The sequence below is a fragment of the Mustela nigripes genome, chromosome 13 (genome assembly GCF_022355385.1).
Source record: "Mustela nigripes isolate SB6536 chromosome 13, MUSNIG.SB6536, whole genome shotgun sequence".
Lineage (NCBI taxonomy): Eukaryota > Metazoa > Chordata > Mammalia > Carnivora > Mustelidae > Mustela > Mustela nigripes.
The window spans coordinates 21,079,289-21,104,750 of NC_081569.1; the positions used below are offsets into that span (position 1 = coordinate 21,079,289).

Genomic DNA, 25,462 nt, shown 5'->3' on the forward strand with positions numbered 1-25,462 from the left:
ACTGGTTCTGTTTTCTGGAGATCTATGGCTAATAGAAGCACTCATCTGTTGTCCATCTTTATAGTTTGGCCATTTCAAGGATGCTACGTAACCAGTATCATATAGTATGTCATCTTTTGGGACTGACCTTTTAAATTCACTATAATTCCCTTGAGAGCCACCCAAGTCATTGCATGTATCATATTCATTTCTCTGTACTGCCAAGCAGGATTCCATGGTATGGATGTACCATAATTTCTTTAATCATTCACCCAGGAAAGATGTTTGGGTTGTTTCCAGCTATTACAAATAAAGCTGCTATAAACATTTGTGTATATGCTTTTGTGTGAACATAAATTTTCATTCCTTTGGTATACAATTTTTTTTTTCTTCTATGTCTGGGTCATGTGGTAAGTGATGTGTAGTCTCATAAGAAACTGCCAAACTGTTTTTTCAGAGTCTTACATCCTTACCAGCAATGTGTGAGAGATCTGGTTTCTCCACATCCTCTCCACCATTTGATATCATCGCTTTTTAAAAATTTTTAAATTTTTAAAATTTAAAATTTAAAAATTTAAAACCTGCCATTCTGATAGGTGTGGAGTGATAGCTCATTTTGTGTGTGTGTGTGTGTGTTTTAAGATTTTATTTATTTACTTGACAAAGAGAGAAATCACAAGTAGGCAGAGAGGCAGGCAGAGAGGAGGAAGCAGGCTCCCTGCTGAGAAGAGAGCCCAATTTGGGGCTCGATCCCAGGACCCCGATATCATGACCTGAGCCGAAGGCAGGCTTAACCCACTGAACCACCTAGGCGCCCCTCATTGTGGTATTGTTGTTTTAATGTTCAACATCTTTCAATATGCTTATTTGCCACCTATACCTCCTTTTCGATGACATGTCTGTTCATGGCTTTTTCCCATTTGGATTTTTTTTTTTTTTTTTTTTTTTTACTTTTGGTTTTTTTTTTTTTTTTTTTTTTTTACTGTTGAATCTTGATAGTTCATTGTATACTTTCAATACAAATCCTTTGTTGATATGGGGTTTTAAAATAGTTTCTCCAACTCTGTTGTCTTTTCACCTCTTAATTATTGCTGTTTTGTTCATTTGTATTTGTTTTTTTTTTTTTTTTTCAGAACAGAGGTCCAATTCATAAGTTTTTCCTATTTTTTGGATCATGCTTTTGTGTCATGGCTTAGGGTTCTTTGGCTATCCCTGGGTCCCCATATTTTCTTTGAAGTTTTATAGTTGTACATTTTATATTTATTCTATGATTCATTTTGAGTTAATTTTTGTATTATTAAGATTTAGGTTCAGGTTCATATTTTTGCCTATGGATGTCCAATTGCTTTATCACCATTTGTGGAGAAGACACTCCATCCTCCATTGAATTGATTTTGTTCCTTTGCCAAAAATCAGCTAAGCATATTTGTGTGGTGTTATTTCTGGGTTCTATATTCTATGCCATTGATCTCTGTGTCTAACCCTCAATCAATACCAGGCACTGTTATCAGGAGCTCTATATTCATTACTTACAATTCTTTTACCAGTCAAAGGATTCTTGTTCCAATTTTCCAAAAGAGGAAATGAAGGCTCTGGTACATAAATAACTTGCCCAAGCCAAAGTCAAAGTTGTGATTTAAATGTAGGTCTGTCTTACTCCACAATGTACAGGTTTTTTTTTTTTTTTTTCTATTATGTCACACTGCCTTTCTCTGAATTACCTAAAGTTAGTACATTGGGAACATCTAATCTTATTCTTTCTTTATTTATTCAACACTTATTAAATACTTCTCAGGTGTCTTGAAGCTAGACACACAAAGATGAATAACATATCATGTCTGGCTTCAAGATGTTCAGGATCTGGCTGATAAAGAACAGGGACCCTTCAAAAAGCAATCTTTGTTGTCCCCTTTCTCTTTCTGATCCCACCTCCCAGCACAGCCACAGCTTGGTTCTCTGTCTGAGAATGGTCTCTGGTTGGCCTGATGTAGAGTCCCTGGGTGGGCAAGGAGTTTGCATTCTTGTACCTCTGGGAAAAATCAGACCCACTTTATTAGGATTTGCTTCACAAAACCTTGATGTACAAAGCAATGGCAGTCCTTTACCTCTGACTACTGCAAGGAAAGGGGCTAGTTCCTGGCGGATGAGCCACGGATAGCCTCACACTCCAACCTGCCCACTGGTTTCTGATGGGGTAAAAGTTTCTTTCCTGCAGAACTTTTCCCCCAGACAAATGTCTGCTGAAGGAATTCTCTTAGTGGGCCTCAGGTTACCAGGAAATGGTCCATTTCCTCTGGTCATATGTGGTACCACCAAGGCCTCTCTAATCTTGGGGAGAAGGCTGCCCCTAGTGTTGCCTGTTCAGGCCCATGGTAGATGGTGCTGGGTCACTGTGAGCACAGCATGCTGTGCCTGCCCCTTCTAGTCTATCCTGGCCACACTGCCTCTATCATTACACAGTTCAGATACTTGGCATATTAAGTGCCCATGAAGGCAAGTTGTGATTTTTATGAAAATCAAATGAATTATTGGAAGGCAAGTTGAGGTAGATGTAGGTATGGGCACTGACAGACCACAGGTGGGGCAGTGGGAATAGCCTTTCCCAGTGGGGAGAGTTTCTAGCACAAATATTGTTTAGAATTATAGGACATGGTGATGATGCAGAGCCGACTGACTTTGAGTTGGTTTTATTATTGTTTTAAAATTCTCTCTAGACAGTGCCCCTCCTTCCTGTATACCCTGGGACTGGGTGCTCCCATTGACCCACCCATATATCATTGTGTGAAAGAGACAGCCAAGGAAGACTGGAAATAAGCACTATAAAAGGCCAGGAGAGTTTCTACTTTGCATGGGCTTTGCTCCTTTTGAAAGAAGTTTAAGGGGAACTGGTAGCAGGCACATTAGAGGTATGACACCTACAGAAACAAACAGCACTAGAAAGACAGTAACAACATAAAGGAGTCTGGGGCTTCCTGTGCACATTCTACGTGGAGTTGACTCACATGATCCCAATGATCCGTGGATCCACCTTGCAGAAGAGGAAATGGAAACCGAGAGGTACTAAGTGTCCTAACCCATCATCCAGGTAGTTACCAAGCCAGGATTACAGGTGGAAAATACAATTTCTCCAGCTTTAATGTTTATATGTAGATATGGTCTTTGGCTTGGTCAGTGGTCTATGGACTAAACTTGCTATATAGACTGAATGTGTCCTCTCAAATTCGTATACTGGGACCTATCTCCTAATGTGATGGCTTTTGCAGTTGGGGCCTTTGGAAGGTGATTGGGTCAAGAGGATGGAGCCCCCATAACTGGGACTAGTACCCTTGTAGGAACAGACACAAGAGAGCGTGCTTTCTGTCTGTCTGTCTGTCTCTGCCATGTGAGTACAAGAGAAGGCAGCCATCTGCAAACAAGGAGGAGGTCCCTCACCTGACGGGAGATCTGCTAGCACCTTGATCTTGCACTTCCGATCTCAGAACTGTGAGCGGTAACATTTCTTTTGTTTAAGCTGCTCGATCTATGATACTATCTTACAGCAGCCTGAATGGATTCCAACAATCCTGGAAAGCATGCAGACTGGAATTCAGGGACTTGCACTGCCAAAGAAATGTTCAGGCTAAGGAAACTCAACCCCTGGGCTCCTGAACACCCAGAGTGGGTGGTGACAGTCTCAGCCCCCGGTGCATGTCCTTGGTGCACGCACCAGACATGGCGCCAGGGTCTTCTCATGCTGTCATGCTAGTCGACCAAAAAGCTTGCTCCCCATGTCCAAGAGGACAGGACTGACAAGACTGCCATGCTTTGCTTCCCTCCCCTCTTCTGAGGGGGTTTTGGTGGGGAGCAGTGTTCCACCAGCACACACCAAGGACCACACGCAGTACCTGCAGGTCCACAAAAAGCCCAGTGCAGCCTGACGAAGAGGGTTGCACGTGATGCTGCTTGAGGCTGGGGCTGATTCAGGACTCGAGGGAGATGGTGACTGCTGTGCTCCTTGGGGAGTGCTCCTCATGGGCCATGGAGGGCATGGTGGGGAAGCCAGGTGTCTGGCCTGCTGTGGAGCTCATCAGATGGGGGCCCTGTCATCAAGGCATATTCCTGCTTTCACATCTCTCTAGGCCCTCAGGATTACTGGTCAAAGACCCTCAGCTAGTTCTTCCCACACAAGCTGACCACAGCGGGTGTCCCTTTGGAAACCAGAAGGACAAAACTCCATGACCGTGAAATCCTTCCTGGTGCTCCTGGCTACCTGGTGGCTCTTTGCTGGGTTTGTGGGTCAAGAACCAATTTTAAAGCAACAGCCCTGTCTAGTCCCCAGTCCCTGGGGTGCAGGGGTCTGAGCTAAAATTCTAGATGCTCCCCACACCAGTTCTTCCTTTTTTTCTATAATGAGGAGCCTTTGTAGACAGAGGCTTCCTCCTCAGGGGCTGGGCTCTGGGCTCTAGGAGGAGCAGCAAAGGAACATGGCACAAAGTCCAACGAGGCTGGCTGCAGACCACAGGGGGAAGGCAAAGCAGTGCTCTTGCCTTCTACCTCCAGCTTTATCTTTCAGTGGTAATCTGCAAATTTAGAAAGTGGCTAAAGTCAAGGGAGGCTAATTGCAAAGACAATGAATGTAATTTGCATTCCTTAGGCACCTTCTGGTTTCCAAAGCCTTCTTGCTTTGGAAATAAAGTGAATTTATTTGATTCTTATAATGTCCTATAACAGGTGGGTTGTTCCATATTTTCTCTGTTATTATACTGGGACAGGTTCACAGATGGGCCAATCTGTTTGGAATATGATAAAGTGACTTTGAATCAAAGTCACTTTATTTTAGATTATTATATTTACAAAATTATGCTATAAAATTCATTTAAATGGGGTACTTCATATTGATAACATGTGAAGAGAAAGTTTTACTTAACAAGGGATGGTGCTGTATATAATAGATCAATCCTGTTGTCAGATAGATGGGAAAGGAAATTTTAGACTCTATTTGGTTTGGGCAATAATGAACTATGGATTGACACTGAATTTAACTATGAGATGTGCATCGAATACAAAACTAAAAACTGCTTTCATGACCTGTTATATGGGGTATCTCTGGCTCCATAAAATCCCCAAATGACTCATTTTTATAAATATGGCATACTGTTTTCTAAGTGGCAAGAGAAAAAGTTTCAGGCTGCTCTTTGCAAACACTTTTTTCCTGCAAATATCCCATTTTGAGTCTGTTTCCAGTAAGTGAACAGCAGACTCTGGTGTGATCATCTTTAACACTGGTCTTAGCTGTCTGGAGCCGACTGACAGTTATGTGAGCATCACTGCCCATGTTCTTATTCACACTGGCATCCCCCCTCCATCTGTGACCAGTGGGATTTTTAGGGACCGTGGTACACTGCTTTCTGGGTAGTGTGAGTAGGAAGCCTGAAGGGACAAGGGCAGAGCTCCTTGTATTCTCTGTGGCCCCTGGATATACTCCAAAGGCTGTCAGGTTGTTTGCACTTAGGAGGAAAAGATTATTTAAACGATTACCTTATATATTGATTTTTTTAGAAAAAAAAAAAAAAAATAGACCCGAGTTACCAGGTGCCAGATGCTGGTTTATCCCAAGCAAGCTTTGGTTTGGGTACCACTTGCTATATCCCCTCTCTGGGAGAAGCACGTTCCCTGAAGACCACCCTCTTTGGCCAACTCTCCTTTCTGGAAGTCACACGGTCTGACCTGTCAGAGCAGTGCTTCACCAACTACAGCTGCTCCCTGGGGAGCAGGGATTGTCCGCCCTTCCTCAGTTTCCCCCACTGTCAGGTGTGGATAGAAAATGGTGGTGGCCCCCATTGGTGGTGGCTGATAGTTGTCCTTGGAAAGAACACTCTCTGCACACAGGAAGTGCCCGCAAGTTGTGGTGTGGCTGTGGGGTGCAGACCCAGCCCAGAGCAGGAGTTTACAGAGTGATTTGAACACATGGTGTCAGGGAAGCCCACAGGTGTCATGCCTGCGGCCACTGGGGGGCCCTCCCTGCAAGCTGAAAGATCACAGCCCAGGGTGTCACCGGGCAAAGGACTAATGTCTTCCGAAGCATGGATATGGAAACTACCAAGAAAGTATACATCATTTTATTTTAAAAGTCTTAAAACGGACTGGAAAAGCCTTGTATTTTCATCGTGCCCACACCTGACCAATCTCTGCAGCCCCCAGCCTTCCCTCTGCAAGCGCCTGCCTCTCCCCACGAGCAACCCTGGTCTGCAAGACACAGGAAGACTCTTGCACTTGGAGGCAGCTGACCTCACTGGTGGGTGGGGAGCAGCCCGGCTGAGGCAGAAAGAGCTCTTTGAGAGAGTAGTGAGTTCAGGGCGCCTGGGTGGCTCAGTTGGTTAACCATTTACCTTTGACTCAGGTCATGATCCCGGGGTCCTGGGATCGAGTCCCATCTCGGGGTGGGGGCTCCCTGCTCAGTGGGGAGCCTGCTTCTCTCTCTGCCTCTGCCCCTCCACTGGTGCCCTCTCTCTCTCAGTCTCTATCTCAAATAAGTAAAATCTTTAAAAAAAAAAATGTATTGAGTTCTTTCAGAAGATAGGTTCGACAGGGAAGACACTTAGATGAGAGGTTTAAAGAATGCCTCTTGCATTTTTAAGCCTTTAGGAGCTTGCACACACAGATGAGACATGCTGGCCCAAGCAGGAGGAAGAAGTGGTGGTAGGAAGAAAGGTCTAGGTCACAACCTAGAATACACTTTTTTTTTTCTTCTTATTTTGAGGCTCCCAGAACATTGTTCCTGAGACACAAGGACAAGGTGACTGCCCCCTGGAGCCTGTGGTGACTGTATCTATTGGATTTTGGTCCTGGGGTGCTGGGAGGTCTTGGTGGGGGGCACTCTCCACAGGGTGTCCTTTGCGTGAGGCAGGGCACCACAGTGGCTGTGTGATGACCACACTTGACAGTGGGGGATCAGCAGGTGGCCTGGAGCTTGACCTACCCAGTCTCCTCTCCCACCTGCCTCAAACGGGGCTGCTTGCTCCTGAGCTTCTGGCCCCACTGAAGTCTGAGAGCCTCCTACATTGAACCCACACTGGTAGCTGCAGTGTCAATGCGGTTTCCATGTCCCTCCCCAAGCCGAGATGCCACGTGACTCGAGGGCACAATCTGGGACTGTCTACCCTTGCTCCGGCATCCTGTATGGCAAGAGGAGACATTGGGAGCATGACAAAGCACCCCATCAATGCCTTGGGGTCTCCTCCAGCTGACACTGGTCGCTGAATTTGGGGCACCTGGCCCTGGAGCTCATAGTTGCTGCCTCTCAGCTCTCTCTGTATGAGCCCGGGTCATCTAGTGAGGCTCTGCTTTGCTTGCACTCATGCCTGAGGTCCTGGAGCTACTGGGTCCTGCCCCTGGGAAGGAAGGAACCCAACCCCAGATACTCATTATATCAGGTTTGCCCGTTTAACTGGGTGGCCAGTCACAGGTGCCTGGAATGCTGTGCCATCATATCAACATTCTCAGGGAACATTTGTGCAAGAACATCCCTGCAGCTCAGGTCCACTGGATTGTGCAAGAGGCAGTACTTAAGGCACTTACGGCACTTGCTGATATGTGCTTAGACCCATCCATTCACTTGGGCTTGAAGACTTCGGTATTCTCATTCTGTATTAGTTTGCTTGTGCTGCTATAAGAAAGCAACACAGACTGCATAACTTGAAGAACAGAACTATATCTTCTCATCGTTCTGGAGGATGTAAGTCTAAGATCAAGGTGTTAGCAGAGAGGGTTCTTTCTGAGGCTTCTCGCCTTGGTTTGTGGATAGCTGTCTCCTCCCTGTGTCCTCCTGTGGCCTTCCCTCTGCGTGTGTCTGTGTCCTAATTTCTTAGAAGGACACCAGTCAGGTGGATTAGGGTTCACCCCCAGGACCTCACTTTACCTCTCAAAAGGCCCAGTCTCCAAATTCAGTAACATCCTGAGGAATAGGGATTAGGATTTCAACAGATGAAGTCAGCCCTCAACAATGCTGCTGCCTCTCCTTTCATGACACATGGGGATACCTCAACTCAGAGCAAAACCCCCTCACCAGTTCACGAGGGAATGCGGGATTCTGGCTGATCCTTTCCTACTATTTACCAGTTTTGGAAGTTATGTGTGGCACCAAGCACCCTGCAGAGGCGATAAGTGAGCCTTTCCCTATCATTATGAATTTGTGGACTGAAGAATCTTGGTCATATTTCTTCTCTTCCCAGCTATGATCCTCACTGTCCCTCTTGTCCTGTGGGGGGCATGCCCAGTCAGCCCAGGAATCCTTCTAACACCACCATGGTGGCTCCTGAGGGTGTCTCGTTTTCTTCCAGGACAAGATGCTCTGGGATCTTGGTGTATACTTCCGACCCTGGATCTAGCCATGCTCTCAGACACAGGTGTTTGGGGGGGGGTGGTGGTGGAAAGACTGGCTTGATGCTGGGGATGCTGGCAGTGGCTTGTCCTGCATGGAAGGTGAGGAGGTTACAGGGTGGGACAGAGGGACTTAGTCATTTTGGACATCCCTGAAGTGCCTCCCTTGTCCCATGAGGCCTGCTAGATTCCAGATGGTTGGAAGAGAACAAACACCCTTCCTGTCTAAGCCACGCTGAGCTGGTTAACTGCTGTTGAAGGGGCTCTAACAGGCTCCAGAGAACTCTGTGAATGGAGAAAGACACATGGCAGGACAGAGCCAAGGAAGAGAAAGCTAGCTTTCCCACTAAATCTCCTCTCCCTCAGTTGCCCATCCTTGCCGTCAAGGATGCTAGCCCGCATGGTGACTTCAGCAATGCAAAGCCTTCCTGTTTCCAAAAAGGTGATGTCTGGGGCCAGAGTCCAACGCAGCCTGAAGGCACAGAGCCACAGAGCCACGGAGGCTTACTTTAAGGACAGAGAGGGAAGCCCTCATGCCTGGCCACGTTCTCAGTTCAGAAGGGTTTGGAAGGCCATGGGTCCAGAGCTGTGCTCCTGTCTGAGAGGATCCTGGCACAGGCCCAGGGCTTGAGGAGAGAAAGCCTCTGAACATGAAACTGCCAGGTGGTATTCAGATGTGGGGGGCACAAGACCATCCAGTTAGCTGCCTGGCCCCAGAGTCTCTCCCAGCAGGACCCCCAAGGCCTCCCGCTCCTGTAGGAGCACTGGCCACAGCCAGGACTGCATGAGGCCTGTGGGTGTCCCTGAACCAGACTCAAGGGTGTTGAGTGTTTCTGCAGGACAGCCTGCCTATCTCCCTGTGTTTAGAGAGAATGGGTTTTCTTTTAAGGAGTGGGGCTGAGAGCCTCATGCACCATGGCTTTTTAAGGGATTGAGAGCCCAAGAGTCAACAGTGATTTATTTCTGACAAGGGGCCAGTTGGAAAGAATTCTTTCTATACTTTTCCCTTTCCCCAGATAGAAGGTACTCATCCCTGCCGAAAGAAAGAGCACAATCCAGATGGAATTGCTAAAACATCACGCTACCCCCTGATTCAGAGCTGGCTCACTGAACCCCCACCAACCACCTCGCCCCCTCCTTCCTTTGCTGTACGACCTTGTCAGATGGCTCTACCGCCCGGAAACTGTAGGCATGGAACTCAGCTTTGGTTATCAAGAGGCCAACACAAGTCCTTTGGGAAGGTTTTCCCCCTAAATGAAAAGATAAACTTTCAGGAAGGGAAGGTATTTGGATGTGATGCTTGGAGTGGCAGCACCCATTTTATGACCATGAGGATAAAACCACAGGAAAATAATGGTGGATCAGGGAGAGACCAGGAACTTGAATCCCTGAGAATACTTAGAGCTGCTGTGTTATCCCTGGACCACCCACTTCAGGAAGGACTCCCTGTTAGAGAGGCAGCAGTGGCCCATTTTCCCTATGAGTCCCTTGCAGCCCAGTGTTATTCGGGACACATCTCCTTTTGGGAGGTCTTATAGCATAACCTTCTGAATTTTATTCCATTTTCCTTGGCATTATAAGGGCTGGGAAGAGAGGCTGAGTCTGTCCCTTATATGGGCTCCTGATCTCTCAGCTTCTCTCCAGTATTCCAACCACCAGGTAACAGTAATAACTGAAATGCTAGGATCAGATATTTGCAAAAAGGCCCCTGCAGTCTCTGCTGTAGGTCAGGAAAGAAGGAGAGTGCTCCTGAGGAGCCCCAGGGGTTGGCTTTCTCTGGCGATGGTTCCCTTGACAGGTCCTCTCTATTCCTCCCACCTTCAATAGGTCTTTTTGAGGGGGACACCAGACACTAATTGTGGACAGGAAGGGATACGGTCAATACCTTTAGGTTTATCTTTGAAGCAGCACTGAAGGATCAGGAGATAGGACTGCCTTAGGATAGACAATGCTGTTTCCTAGTGATTATCTGCAAGGCCATTGAGGACTTCGGTGCATGGAGGGACTGTCCTGCAACGGTCACTTCGTAGTTAAGTGGTGATGTGTTTCAGTGAGGGTGAGGGGGTCTAGGGCAGAGTAGGGAAGGTGAAAGGGCTCAGCATCCGGGGAGATGGGTGTCACTGCCCTGGCCCACAGACAGGAAGCCAGCCTGGGAGGTCACACAGCACCCCTCACACCACACTGCAAGGAAGCAGCAGCTCCCAGGCCTTTCCACACCTACACTCTAACCACATATGCTTTCTCTCTACAGCAACACTCATTCAGCAACCCAGCACTTAGGCCTATTCTGTCCTCTGCCAGCCTCTGGACATCACACAGCCTCCAACACTATTTCTAACCCACCTGTCTCTGGGTCTCTCTGTCTGTTCTTCCAAGTTGGAATAATTGCTCCCTTCCTGAATACAGCTGCTGCCTGTTGGTGTATATTCTGCCTTGTACTGTGGCTTGATGGGGTTGCCTGTCTCCCCTACAAGGTAGTGAGAACCCTAATGCAGGGATGCCCTCATCTTTGGGGTCCCAAACCTGAATGTGGCAGATGCTTGACATACAAGACATACAAGACATACAAGATGCTTGAACTAACCTCTGGCCCCCCAAACAAATAATGCAGGACCACTGAACTTCAGGCTTATATGTGGTGCGGGGAGCAGGGTCATGCCTGCCAGCACCCCCTAGCTTGGCAAGGGTGGTACAGGGAACAGCTGCTAGCAATACCCAAAGCCTAAAAGTTTGCAGAGCCCTTATGTTCTCTCCAACTGTATGAGGGTCTGACACACAGCACAGAAGTTACCCAGCCTGTGGGAGCCACTTATATGTGCTTTGCTTCTGCTTGTGCAGAAGGTGGCACTGGAGTATTTGCCTGCAGTGGCTCATGGGGCCTGGATGGGTTGATGGGCAGCCCTGGCCACAAAAGTAGAGGCAGGGACCCCCGCTGCTCTGAGGAGTAACCCAGTGGGCATAGCCACAGGAACCCATGGCACAGACACATGGAACCGAGGACCGGGACCAAAACTCAACTTTGGGAAAAATAAGTTGTCAGAGGTGAGACCACTCTCACTTCTGCAATACTTCCCTGAGAGAAGTCAAGTGATAGCCCTTCCACCTTCATCCTACCATTGAGGGGCACCAGCATATTCACCTTGAAACACTGGAAGGCCTAGAAGAAAGCTCAATGCCTTCTGTGAGGAGGGGGCTGGACATCTGAGTCCTCTGCTCAACCAAAGATGCCAGCCCCGGGACTTTATTTTCCCTGACTGCAGAGAATCTCTGGGGAGACTGCACAGAGGGGCCTAGATCCTGGCTGGGACTCCAGGGCCTGAGAAAGGGCCCCCATTGCCCAAGGGCTCTGGTAAGCACGGAGAAGAGTGAAAAACCCACAAAGACCAGAAGGCAGACAGAAAAGGCAGAAATGCCTCTAGGTTTTCATGGCTAAATATTGTTTGCTGTGACCCAAGTGAGATGTCTGTAGATGATGTGGAAAAATGATGCTATATTCCCACTACGGCTGCAGCAACCCTGCTCTCCTTTTCCTTCTGGGACTCACATCACTGCGTGACTAGCCACCATGCATTTCCTGAGACTACATCCAAAGTCAGGGTCCTAAACTGTCAGTCCTGCCTGTCTTTTAGTCTCTGGGGGGATTTTCTATCCAAACCAGAAACAGGAGTGACAAGAGGATGAGTTTCCCCCTCTTCACTCAGCTAGTCAATAGTTAACATGAGAAAATAACAACCATTCCAATCAGAGCCCCACCGTTTCCACAGCAAAAATGCATATTGCACTGATGGAAGAGAGATTCTGCATGAATGACTGGTGGTCTGGAACTGTGCAGTGCACAGTGTGTGCAACTGGCCTGGTGAGCCTGTCTGCTGCACTGAAATGACTACCTCAGGGAAACAGTTGTAATAATTTGAAAGAGAATATCAATGTTTTGATTCAAAAGCTTACTTTAGAGCAGAGGTTGGCAGAGTTTTTCCAAAAAGTGCTAGTTGGTAAATATTTTAGGTTCCTCAGGCCACACAGTCTCTGTGGCTACTACTCAAATTTGCCCTTGTAGTGCAAAAACAATAGCCACAGATAATACATCAAGGAATGAGTGTGGCTGTGTTCCAATAAAACTATATTTACGAAAACTGGCAGTGGGCCATAGTTTGCTGACCCCTGCTCTAGGGACTTAAAAATAAATTACATCTGAGATGAATTATATCCATATAAATATACATACATGTGAAAGGGAAAAATAGTAAGGGCTATTTAAGTGTGGTGGGAATTAATAATTTGTTTTGTATTTTAAATTAAAAGTTGTCTTTAACACTGTTATTTCCAATAACATACCCATTCCAATACATACATAACCCACTTATATACCATATACACACGAAACCCATCACTACAGAGTGTATGTGGGAGTGCTCCCCATGGACCCCACATTGGGGTCCTCCATGCCTCCCCATGCCCTCCTATGCCCACCCTTGCCCTGCACATTGTCTCTCAGGTGGCAGCGGACATACCTTGTTCTCTTTGCTGATCTCTCTGCTCCATGGACACAAGGGCAGAGAAATGCGCTTGATCGTAGGCAAGAACCAGAGGTGAGCAGTGACATCTGTTGGGAGGCACCTCCAAAGGCAGGTAAATCCCTCCAAATGGGATTGGAGCAAATGCTGTGGACAGAAATGGTGAGGGCATGTGGAGCCTTAAGGGAACGCAGGTGGTATCCCTCACCACACTGCATGATGTGGTGGGGCACAGGGAAGGGACAGTGGTCTCAGACCATGGCTTTAGGTCTCAGCCACCGCACCCACAGGGTGGCAGGCTGGGTGTTGCCCAGTGGGTGAGAAAGCTCAGGCTCACAGGAACCTGGGGATGAGACCTGCAATCTCACGCATGCTCAGGGAACCCCTCACTCCCTTCTGCCTCCATGGCAGAGTCCTCCTGGCTCTGTCAGACTGCACCCTGGGGACAAGTGGGACAGGGATGAGGGCTTTTAGCTGCGATCTTCCCAGGGACAGCGTGCTGTCCTGAGAATTGCACAGGTGACCAAGAACTCACAACGGTGAGCAATGACATACAATGATGACTGCCTGGGAATCCATGTTTTTCTGGATGAGTGTCTTCCTCTCCATGTATTCATGAAAACATTTGTATCCAGGACAAAATCTATGCTTGCTTGTTGTATATTTTGAGAAGTTCTTCTGCTGAGTCCAAATGAACTAACCAGAAAACTCCAGAACCAAAGTGTGAGTCAGATGGGAAATGAGAGATAGGGATTGGCTCCTTTAGCAACGGGAACATAATCATGTTCATTTCCTTACTCATCAAAGAGAAGGAAGAGAGACTTAAACCCTCACTAAAATAGAAGAACTCCCAGAAATATCTGCCCCAATATAGCACATGCTTTTTAATCATAAAGAACCTTGCCTCTTGGCCTTGGAATCAATGACTCACTCACTGTATTTCTGGGAGCTGAATGCAACAACAGTTAAGTTCCGTGATGCTTTTGAGGAACTCTTCAGTGTTCCTCAGGATAAAGCCCTGCTTTAGCCACACCGTTTTTTTTTTTTTTTTAAACAATTTGAAAAAGTTTTATTTTTTTGTTCTTTTACTTTAAAATCTTTTATGGAAAGCAATAAGCGTATGTTGAGGAATGTGGGCTTCAGTATTAGATCATTTGGGTATTAATACTAACCATGCAATTTTCTTTTTTTTTTTCCTAACTGTGTAATTTTCTTTTTTAATTTTATTTTTAAAATTTTTTGATGTACTATATGTTGGCTAATTGAACATAATAAGACATTTTAAAAAATTAAAAAAAAAAAAACCCAAACACTGGTTTTTGGTTGTGGTTCTGTCCATGGGCTGAGAGGTGGGGTAGGTCTCCTTTCAAGAGAGCTATACTCTTGAGCACAGGTGGGATGGGAAGAAGCATTGAGCAAGTTCTATGGGATCTGAAGGGTACAGGTTCATGTGCCCAGGAGCCCCAGTGAGGGTCCTGGCTCTGTACCCAGAGAGGCTGAAGATCTCAGCCGTCCCTGTCACTGGGTTGCACAGGGAAGGATGTGGTGTTGGGCAAGACCAATGTAGTCCCAGTTCTCTCCCACCATGACAGCCGTGGCCCCACTGGACTCCCTTTGGCAGCTGTGATTTACCATGAAGAGCCTCCTCCTGGTTTTCAGGATTGTCTGGAAGTCCCACAACATTTGTTAAGGTTCAGGTTTAAATTTAAGTTAAGTTGGAGGGAAAAGTCACTCTCTGGCATTTGCTTATCAAGGAGACCCTTCTGAGAAGTGATGAGAGGGAAACGTGGTGCTGAAAGGGACTGGCTTGTGCTGGTAATGGAAGTGAAGGGAAGGTGAAAACAGTCTGGGAGGGGTTGGAAATGGGGGGTTTTGTTGAGAGGCTGGGGCAGTTGCGCTGGAGGTGAACTTCCTGGCCCACCCTCCCTGACCTCTCTTCTTTCCCTCCTCTTCAGATAGCATGGCTGCCCCATGGACTTCTCAAGTGGCCTTGCCGTTCAGTCTGGCAGCAAAGCTGGAGGGAGGACCTGCCCCAGGCATTTCCCTGCACTGAGGTGACCTGGTTCCTCCGAGGCCTTAGCTGAGGCTGGGGCACATTGTGTAGTGTCTCTGGGCTTCAGTGTCTCCCCTGGGAGGGTGCAGAGAGGACCAAGGGAGAGAACACAGGCAAAGGGGCTGTGAGAACCAGTGCTTGGCTCTTGGGGGGAAGGAGAAAAGCAGCCCTTCCTCTTCTTTCCTTCTTCCCCAGTCCAAATTCTGCCCGGTGACTTCATGCTTTCTGTTTTTTTTTTTTTTTAATCTCTCTTTTCTTTTTGACATATGTAGCCTGCCGAGGGGCAGGAGAGGACTAGAGTCGCTGAGTGGCTGGGAGGAGGTCTGGCATCCCTGGTGGGGTGTGAGCTCTCTGCCTCATCCTGAGCACATGGGCGGGGGCTGGATTTAGTTCCAGAGGTCCCTCAGCCAGATTCCTCATGACCACCTGCCATTGACACAAAGTCTAGGTGGATGGGTGGGTGGCGAAGATAACCCCTCCTGCCACTGGGGAAGAAAAAGAAACACATCAAGTTGAGGAGAAATGAGGAACACTAGAATCTTCCTCCCTGAAGAATGAGGCCTCTGTGGCCTTCTGAGAACCTCAACTGATATGCTAGGCTGTCTCTTCCTTTGCTGGGTTGTTATGTTTTCTGGGTCATGCGTCATATATGGCTGTTTTATTAGTGTATTAACTTACCTTCTCCGCCTGAGTCCCTCAACATCGTATCTGCTACGACAACTATTGGTCTTCTTAATATATGGGCGAGGACAAACACATGGAACTCCTCTAGACTCTCGTACACGGGGTCCTCAGAGTTGTCCACACTAGGAGACAAAGCAAAGCAAGCCTGAGTTAGGGTGGGAGATGTTGAAGACAACACCCTCCATCCAGATTTGACCTCCATGGACCTTGCCTATTGAGGCCCTCGGAGGCCCCCCCACCCTGCCACACCACCCACTGACAGCAAAAACACAAGCCCCAGCTCCTCACCCCTACCTGCCATGGTCTCAGGGGACAATGGGAGAGAAGCTGCTGGTGACGGTTGCTGGCCACCTTTAAGACAAGGTCCCCTTGGTGACAGAGGCAGCCCACCCAGAGCACAAGGCAATATGGGGCTAGTTATCTGAAGGCACTTAACAAGGACGCAGTGGGGGCAGGAGGGTTGAGGCTTCCTTTTTTGGGTTATTCCTATATCCAGCGGCTTGAGCTGAAATCTTGCCCATAGGGGCACAGGTGTTATCTGTGCAAGTCACGTGGGCTGGTGGGGTCCATCGTTACAAAGATCTGGAGCCTTTCTAGGAAACACTCCCCATGAACAGAAGAGGGCAGTGAGAAGGTTATCTGGATTTCAATCCTCAGAGCAGGAGGGGAGTGACTCTGACCCAGGCTACTTGGTCCCTCCACACCTCACACCCCTGACTCATGTTTGAGGCTCAGGGAAAGAACTGGCTCTAAGAAATGCATTCACTCAAAACTCAGATATTCGGACAGAAGACTGTAGCCTTGATGTCCTTCACAGCCCAGCCACCCTGAGGGAAGAGCCCATTGAGACAAGAGAGTCCGAGCTCACAGCTTGACGCGGTCTCTGGCAGGACACACACAAGACCCTCAGGTGGCACCTGGACTTGTTCTTGAGCCCTTGGAGGATGCCCAGGATTAACTGAGGAAGGTCTGTCAGTGCTGGAGTGGGTGGGGCCAGAGCTAGCAAGTGGGGCTCTGCTGGACAACCCAGGGTGGGGCAGCCTGGGGAAACAGCTGTACATTCATAGCCTCAGTTACTTCTAGAGCAAAAACTGTGATTCTTAAGGAATGCATCAAGGACCTGGGAAGTTTTGTTGTTGTTATTGTACCTATTTTTTCTAAGGATTGATTGATTGATTCATGCTGACTCAAAATGCCTTACCTTTTTTTTGAAAGTTTTTTTTTTTTTAAGATTTTATTTATTTATTTGACACAGAAAGAGAGATCACAAGTAGGCAGAAAGGCAGGCAGAGACGGGGGGGGGGGAAGCAGGCTCCCTGCTGAGCAGAGAGCCTGATGCGGGGCTTGATCCCAGGACCCTGGGATCATGACCTGAGCCAAAAGCAAAGACTTAACCCACTGAGCCACCCAGGTGCCCCAGAATGCCTTATTTTTACACTTAAAAATACTTGACAGCGATGACAAAAAGTTGGTGCATATAGTATTAAATTACTTTTCTGTTTGTTTGGAATCATTTGAACGTAACTTGCCTATCTGAAATCCAGCACCTTGGAAAAATTTAGGTGCATATCTTATGAATAGAACATTCTACAGAACTACAACACAGTCATCAATATCAAGGGTACATCCAATCACTACTACACTGATTGATCTAATCACCATGACAGATGGGAAGTCACAGTCTGCCAACTGCCCCATAAATGCCTTTTAAACCAAGACTCCAACAGGTTGCTTTTAGCTGTGGTGTCTCATTAGACTCCTTTGGTCTAGAACATTTTTCATAGGTTCCTTGACTTTTGTGACCTTGACACTTTTGAAGACTATGGGCCTGGTATTCTGTAGCATGTCCTTAGTTTGGGCTCCTCTATTTCCTATGATTAGATTGTATTGGATTATGCTGTGCCCTTCTCACAGCATCCTATCACATGGCCTGGACCTTTGGACTGTCCCATTACTGGTGATGTTGACTTGGGCCGCTCTCCTCAGATCATCTGTTAGGCTTCCCCCTACAGAGCTACTCATTTCCCCTCTGTCATTAATAAGCATTTTGTAGAGAGGAATTTCAAATCTCTGCACATATACTACTTCTCACCAAATCTTTATACATTTATTGATATCCCATTCCTGGCTTCTAGTTCATTTAATGAGTTATAATCTGTTAGTGATGATTTTGATGCTCAAATATGCCCTAGTTGGGTCAGTGTGGCTCATTCAAGCTGTGTCCTTGTAACATAGCCCCGCCATTTTTCAGAGGACTTCCTAGCCTTCTGACACAAGAATATGGCCCAGGTTCATCTTTTTAAAATTTTTTAAAATTTAAATTCAATTTAATTAACATATAGCATATTATCATTTTCAGAAGTAGAATTTATGCTCATTACCCCCTGCCCTCATTAATACCCATCACCCAATTACCCCATCCCCCTACCCACCCCCCTCCAGCAATCCTTAGTTTGTTCCCTAGAGTTAAGAGTCTCTTATGGTTTGTCTTTTTTTTTTTTTTTTTAAAGATTTTATTTATTTATTTGACAGAGAGATCACAAGTAGGCAGAGAGGCAGGCAGAGAGATGGGGGGGAAGCAGGTTCCCTGCTAAGCTGAGAGCCAGATGTGGGGCTCGATCCCAGGACCCTAAAATCATGACCTGAGCTGAAGGCAGAGGCTTAACCCACTGAGCCACCCAGGCGCCCCTGGTTTGTCTTATTTTATATCTTATAATTTTTCCTTCCCTTCCCCTATGTTCATCTGTTTTGTTTCTTAAATTCCACATAGGAGTGAAATCATATGATAGTTGTCTTTCTCTGACTTTTTTAAAAAGATTTTTTATTTATTTGACAGAGATCACAAGTACATAGAGAAGCAGGCAGTGGGAGTGGGAGCAGGCTCCCTGCTGAGCAGAGAGCCCAATGTGGGGCTCGATCCTAGGACCCTGAGATCATGACCTGAGTTGAAGGCAGAGGCTTAACCCACTGAGCCACTGAGGCACCCCTCTCTGACTTACTTCTTTCACTCAGCATAATACCCTCTAATTTCTTCCATGTTATTGCCAATGGCAAGATTTCATTCTTTTTGATGGCTGAGTAATATTCCATTGTCTATAGGTACTACATTTTCTTTATCCAGGTTCATTTTGTACCTTCTCTGCCTCAGCCTTGGATTCAGCCATTTCTCAAAGGGTTTTGTTGTTGTTTGTTTGTTTGTTTGTTTTTAAATAGTGGATAATGGTGTTTAGAAGCCAAAATATAATCATCACTATTGGATTGTCATTCCTTCTAGATGCAGTGAATGGAGTGAAGGCACATGTGTTTTGTGTGTACACTCACACATGTGCACAGATACTTCCATCTGTCATCTTTCTATTAACTTAGAGTCCACTGATAACTCCCATTCCAATCTAATACCCCAATGTTAATCTACTCTAACTCCCATCTCCAACAGTAAGCAACTTGGTTTCTATTAGTCTTAAACTATTTCCTTACTTGATAAATTCCATCCCCCCACCCAACCCATGTAAGCAATTCTCCATTTCTGCTGTCACCCTGCCCCCAAGTTGTCTTATTCATCCTACTGGCTCTGACACTCTGGCTTTGGTCTTCTGGGTCCTACCAATGTCCCCACCTGTCCATTGCAGATGCCCCCTTGTTTTGCCACACTATATGGCTTTAGGACTGAGTTTTTCAGGAAGGGAAGAAAAGTGGAAGAGGAGTATTTTAAATACACATATACATGCCAAGTCTAAACACAATGCTTGTGGGTATGCTTTTAAAATTATCCTAGATGATTATTCTCTTACACCATACACAAAGATAAACTCAAAATGGATCAAAGACCTCAACATGAGGTAGGAATCTATCAAAGTCTTAGAGGAGAACATAGGCAGTAATCTCTTTGATATTGGCCACAGCAACTTCTTTCAAGACATGTCTCCATAGGCAAAGGAAACAAAAGTGAAAATGAACATTTGGGATGTTGTCAAGATCAAAAGCTTCTGCTCCGCAAAGGAAACAGTCAACAAAGCAAAGAGCAAACCCACGGAACGGGAGAAGATATTCACAAATGACACTATAGACAAAGGCCTGATATCCAAGATCTATAAAGAAGGCCTCAAACTCAACACACAAAACAGATAATCATGTCAAAAAAATGGGCAGAAAACATGAACAGACACTTCTCCAAAGAAGACATACAAATGGCTAACAGACACATGAAAAAATGTTCATCATCATTAGCCATCAGGGAGATTCAAATCAAAACCACATTGAGATACACCTTACACCAATTAGAATGGCCAAAATTAATAAGACAGTAAACAACAACTGTTGGAGAGGATGTGAAGAAAGGGGAACCCTCTTACACTGTTGGTGGGAATGCAAGTTGGTGTAGCCACTTTGGGAAACAGTGTGGAGATTCCTTAAGAAATTAAAAATAGAGCTTCCCTATGACCCTGCAATTGCACTACTAGGTATTTACCAAGATACAGATGTAGTGAAAAGAAGGGTCATCTGTACCCCAGTGTTCATAGCAGCAATGGCCACAGTCACCAAACTGTGGAAAGAGTCAAGATGTCCTTCAACAGACGAATGGATAAAGAAGATATGGTCCGTATATACAATGGAGTATTATGCCTCCATCAGAAAGGATGAATACCCAACTTTTGTATCAACATGGACAGGACAGGAGGAGAGTATGCTGAGTGAAATAAGTCAAGCAGAGAGAGTCAATTACCATATGTTTTCACTTACTTGTGGAGCATAAGGAATAACATGGAGGACATGGGAGATGGAGAGAAGGGAGTTGGGGGAAATTGGAGGGGGAGACAAACCAGAGACTGTGGACTCTGAGAAACAAAGTGAGGGTTTTGGAGGGGAGAGGTGGGGGCTTGGGTAAGCCTGGTGGTGGGTATTGTAGAGGGCACAAATTTCATGGAGCACTGGGTGTAGTGCATAAACAATGAATCTTGGAACACTGAAAAAAAATTAAATTAAAAAAATATCCTTGGTGGTTAACTTGTCCAGTCACAGCTAAGAGGGAGGCAGCTGTGTATGTGAGGTTCAAGTGCTTCCAGAAGCCCCTTGATTGTCCCTGTCACCCAGTAAGTGCTCACAAGCAAGTGGACAGTTGAACAAGGTAATAAATAGCATCGGCAGGAGGGAACACAGAATTATAAACTGCATACTCAGAGAGAAAAATATCTCAGTTAGAAATCTGGAATGTTGGGCGCCTGGGTGGCTCAGTGGGTTAAGCCGCTGCCTTCGGCTCAGGTCATGATCCCAGGGTCCTGGGATCGAGCCCCACATCGGGCTCTCTGCTCAGCAGGGAGCCTGCTTCCCTCTCTCTCTCTGCCTGCCTCTCCATCTACTTGTGATTTCTCTCTGTCAAATAAATAAATAAAATCTTAAAAAAAAAAGAAATCTGGAATGTTATTTCTTTCCTAATCCAGTGGATGGAAAGGTCAGCACTGGAAAGAGATGAGGCATCAGAGAGTCACATACGAATGCTGAGAATAAGAAATAGCAAGGGGAAGGGGAGCTCTCTCAGCCCTGGGTTCTCAGTTGCACCTTCACTCCATGATGGAACACTTTGGTGTCTAAACAACTACACAGAAGGGGCCTCACTGCAGCAACAGTGCAAGGGCTGACCAAGTATGAGGGACTACTGTACTGTCACAGCATTCTGCTCATGCAAAATTTGAAGCAGAGCCATTATATTTCAAACTGGAAAACCAGCCAATATTTACTGAGCACTTACTATATGCTGGAATGGTAAAAGGCACTGCAGAGGCCCTCAAGTAAGTTCTGTCCCTCCATCTGTTCATCCATCCATCCATCCATCCATCCATCCATCCATCCATCCACAAACACATCCATCCATCTGTCCATCCACCTACTTATACAGACACTTACACATCCATCTATCTATCCATCATCCATTCTTCCATCCATCCACCCACCTACCCATCTGTCTATCCCTGGTTCCATGTCAGGGATAGAGCACAGAGTTGCCAGAGGGTGATGGAGGCCAGTGACCATTCTCCATACCAGTTGTGAGATTGAGCATGAGAGCCAAAGGTCAACTATAAAACTTCAGTGACCCCGAAGGTGGCAGAGAAGGTCCCAGCTGCACCCTAGGGGCAATCTGAGAATCATAATGCCCTTCCCTCCTTGCTTCTAGCTGCTTGCTTCATGTTTTAGGGAGTGTGTTTCAACTGGGGGTGGGGCTTGTTCTGCACTTATTCCTCAACATCACAGCCATGTTCCAGTGCTTGATCCTGCTCTGTTGAATTTGGGCTGAGAACATTGGCTCTGCATCTCCTCAGGCTGTTCTCATGGGCAAATGGGATCATTTCTGGGATGAGACTTTGAAACTGTGCCCTGCCCTTGTGAATTACTGTGATTGAGCCCACAGGCAGAAATCAACTCTAGTGAAACCAATCCTGAAAATTCTCTTCCACTTCTTACCCAGAGGCTTAACATCATCTTCCTGTGAGCTCACTGAGCAAATGTTAGACCTAGGATTGTAAATAGAATCTGGTCTTTGGGAAAAGACATGTAAAAATGTCTAAAATTGGTGTTTACTGCTAAGAAGACTAACATGCAAGTATAACTACTTCATCCTCAAAGACACTGTGCATACCCCCAACAAGTTCCTAATGTGTTCTGTGGCATAATGCACGTGCATCACCTCCTCTGCAACATTACGCAGGGAGAAAGGAGTCCTGAGAAAGGCCAGACCATCCACCTAGTGAATACTCCCTGGGGAGGATGGATGAAATGTGACCAGGGCAGAGGCCACGCTGGGAGCTTCCTCCAGGTAAGCATGAAGCCACGATGGTGGAGTGAGGTCCAAATGGTATCACAGGTCACAGAGAATGGTGGCAGGAGTCAAAAGTACAAGACAGATTTGGGAGTGCTCTGGCTTAAATGGCAGCCACAACCCTTGGAGACCATCCACCAAGAGCCCAGTTATGGACAAGGAAGCCAATCTTGATGGCTGGTGGGTTTTCACCTAAGGGCAGTCACCAGCCCACACAGAGGGGCAAGTCTCCTAGGATCTTCCCTGTGTCCCCCTCCCTCCAGGTGTGGTGACCACACCTCCCATTTTGCTCAGGAAAATCCCGATTTATACATCTGGAGTGGTTGGTATTCACTCCCCCGCCAACCCCCCAAACAGTGCACCTATTTGGATGTAAGTTGTATGATCACATCATCTATGGTGACAGAGTTATTGGTTTTTGGTGTACTCTTCCATGTAAAGATACAAGATCAAGATATTTAGATTCTAAACACAAACACATACCCGCGTCCACCTCTAGGTGTAAGGGCATGATGCTATTCTGACTCCTGCTTTTCCCTTTTAATGGTGCATCTCAGAGATGTTTCCAGCACAGTATGTGGGGTCCTTCCCCCTCTCACAGCGCCACAGCCCTCCTCATGATGTATCACTAGCTGCATTTCTGAGTGGTGGGACTCAAGACCCTCCCCCAGGCAGGGCTCAGAGCCATGACAACACCTTTGATGAGTTGGCATGTAGACTTCGGGGGCCTGGTGATTAGAGGCCAGGGCCCTGAGCAAAGGGGAGGCTAGACTGTTCCTCTTGTGGGCCTTTGCACCTGGCCAGAGACTTTCTGGCTAGATGGCAGCCTTTAGACACAGGGTAAGCAGCAGGGACTCTGCTAAGAGCTATGGCTTGGGAAGCTAAGAATGAAGAATGGTGAGCACTCTTGGCACTCTGAAGGGGGCAAGTGGGTCTCAGGCTCTGACAGGAGCTTCAATATAGCAGCCAGGTGCCTTGGAGGCGAAGACGCATCCTATTGGCTGGAATCAATAAGCTGGGGTCAATTATTTGACAAATATTTACTGAGTTATCTGTGATAGGTGTAGCACTGTCCACACGTGTGTGTGTGTGTGTGTGTGTGCACGCACATGTGTGGACACATATGCAGGTCTAGGGGTGGAAACACTCAGTTAACAGAAGGTCAAATAAGAAACTACCAGGTATTAATAAATTCAATGATGGAAAGGTGGTTTCTTCAGACAGGAAGGTCAGGGAGGCCCCTGATAGATGAAGGGTGGACTTTGGTCTTATTTCTAGCTATGAAAGTCTTGAAAAGATTAGACCTGGATTCTACATCTTCAAACATGAGAACTCCGTAGCTGAACAAATGCTTTTCCTACTTGGTTTGCTGGTGGAGGTCAGAGAGCTCTAAGGAACACTCACAAGAAAGTTTCTTGTCTAAGGAGAAGCCATCCCCTGGCCTTGGAGTGCCAGACAGGGGTTTGGGCACCTTGCAGCAGAGAACACTGCTTAGTTTTCCTTAGAAGACTCAAGTTTCTATCTCTGAGACTGTGCCTCATGAAATCATTTAGAATTCTAGGCATTTCTGAAAAAGGTCAATAAAGAAGAAATGCGGGAAACACACTACAAAATTATGTAAACATAGCAATGAAATTGCAGAAACAACTTCAGAGGAAAAGCAGAATGAGAAACACACAAGAGAAGTGAGGAACCAGGACAAGAGATGCCCTGTGGGGGCTGCCTAGGGGTCCTCAAACTGACCCCTTTTCTGTGTCTCTTTTCTTTCCTGCTTTAAGAGCTTCTCAGCCTCCACTTACCCTATCTCACTGAATGGAAAACAAGTAAGCTCTTCTTTTATAAAAGGTTAAAGAGAAAAAGTTATTTTTATCACAAATCTCAAGATGAGTTGTTAATTTCTGCTCTCCATACCTGCTTTGCATTTGTTAAGAGCGTGGGTTTATGTTTTTGGTCGGTTCTAAGTTTGGATTCTGGCTCTCTTTTGTGGGTTGTGGGACTTTGGGAACTGACCTGATTTTCTGAATCTCAGTTTCTGGTTCTGTCATTGGCTATGTTAATGACAGTTTCACAGCTCTGCTTGACACATCACATAATGTAACACATAAGTGTGTTCAGTGGACGACACAGTTCTAATTCCTGCCTGACAGTGCTGTACTTCCTTGATTCCTAGGAAATCCAGATTCTTTGGGAAGGCGACAGCTACCTACTCTGGGTCCCGGGCTGCCAGTCAAAGGGGTGAGCACTGGGCCCATGAGGGGAGTAGCCTTTGAGCCCTGCCTTCCAATGGGTCAGGTCTGGTTGCTGGTGTCATGGGACCTGAGCAAGAACATCTGCCCTGGGTGTGTGTGGCAGCACAAATGGTCAGCTCTAGGTCTGCTGGTCCTGGGTCCAGCTCTGTATGTACATATAGCATAGCAACTGGTACCTAGCCTTGAGCTGGGTTGGAAGAGAACCAAAAAGAGCTATTGGGTTTGGCTGGCCATCAGAAAATTACAGTCTGAAGGAGGAGACAATATAAAACATACAAGAGCCCCGGATGAGACAGGGGCCCAGGACAGGGCGATGTGCACAGCAGTGCAACATTTCTCTGGGCAGAGTACAAACAAATGGTACTTTAAAGAGATAATGCAGAAGTGACCTTTCCCCCAATCCTCTGAGATGTGGGGGTCACAGACACAATCCATGTTACCAAAGAGTTTAAAATACAATAAAATAGACATATCTTTTGAAAAAATAAACTTCGAGAGGGTTCTAAATACACTCCTCCTTTTCCTGTTCCACAAAAATACTTCCCACTTCCCACACAAAAATAGCTGAATCCCTTTCAAGACCTTTCCATTATTGACATGCAAGTAGAACGAAAATAGCAGCACCTAGAAATCTATGTCTTCAGGGTTATGAATTACCAAATTTTGAATCAGAAAGGCATTCTGGAGGGGTGCCTGGGTGGTTCAGTGGGTAAAGCCTCTGCCTTGGGCTCAGGTCATGATCTCAGGGTGCTGGGATCGAGCCCCGCATCAGGCTCTCTGCTCAGCTCCCCGCCTTATTGCTCCCTCACCATCT

At 46.5% G+C, this 25,462-nt stretch overlaps 1 protein-coding gene across 2 annotated transcripts in view; it reads right to left on the bottom strand.

The window, feature by feature from the left end:
- Nucleotides 1–25,462, bottom strand: part of OTUD7A (OTU deubiquitinase 7A) — a 365,100-nt gene that overhangs the window by 12,175 nt on the left and 327,463 nt on the right. For both annotated transcript variants that reach the window (XM_059371716.1, XM_059371717.1), the window contains 2 exons: nucleotides 15,583–15,710; nucleotides 12,849–12,998 (listed from right to left, as the gene is read on the bottom strand). In XM_059371716.1, coding sequence (XP_059227699.1) covers nucleotides 12,849–12,998; nucleotides 15,583–15,710 — 278 coding nt within the window. The remainder of the gene's footprint in view (nucleotides 1–12,848; nucleotides 12,999–15,582; nucleotides 15,711–25,462) is intronic.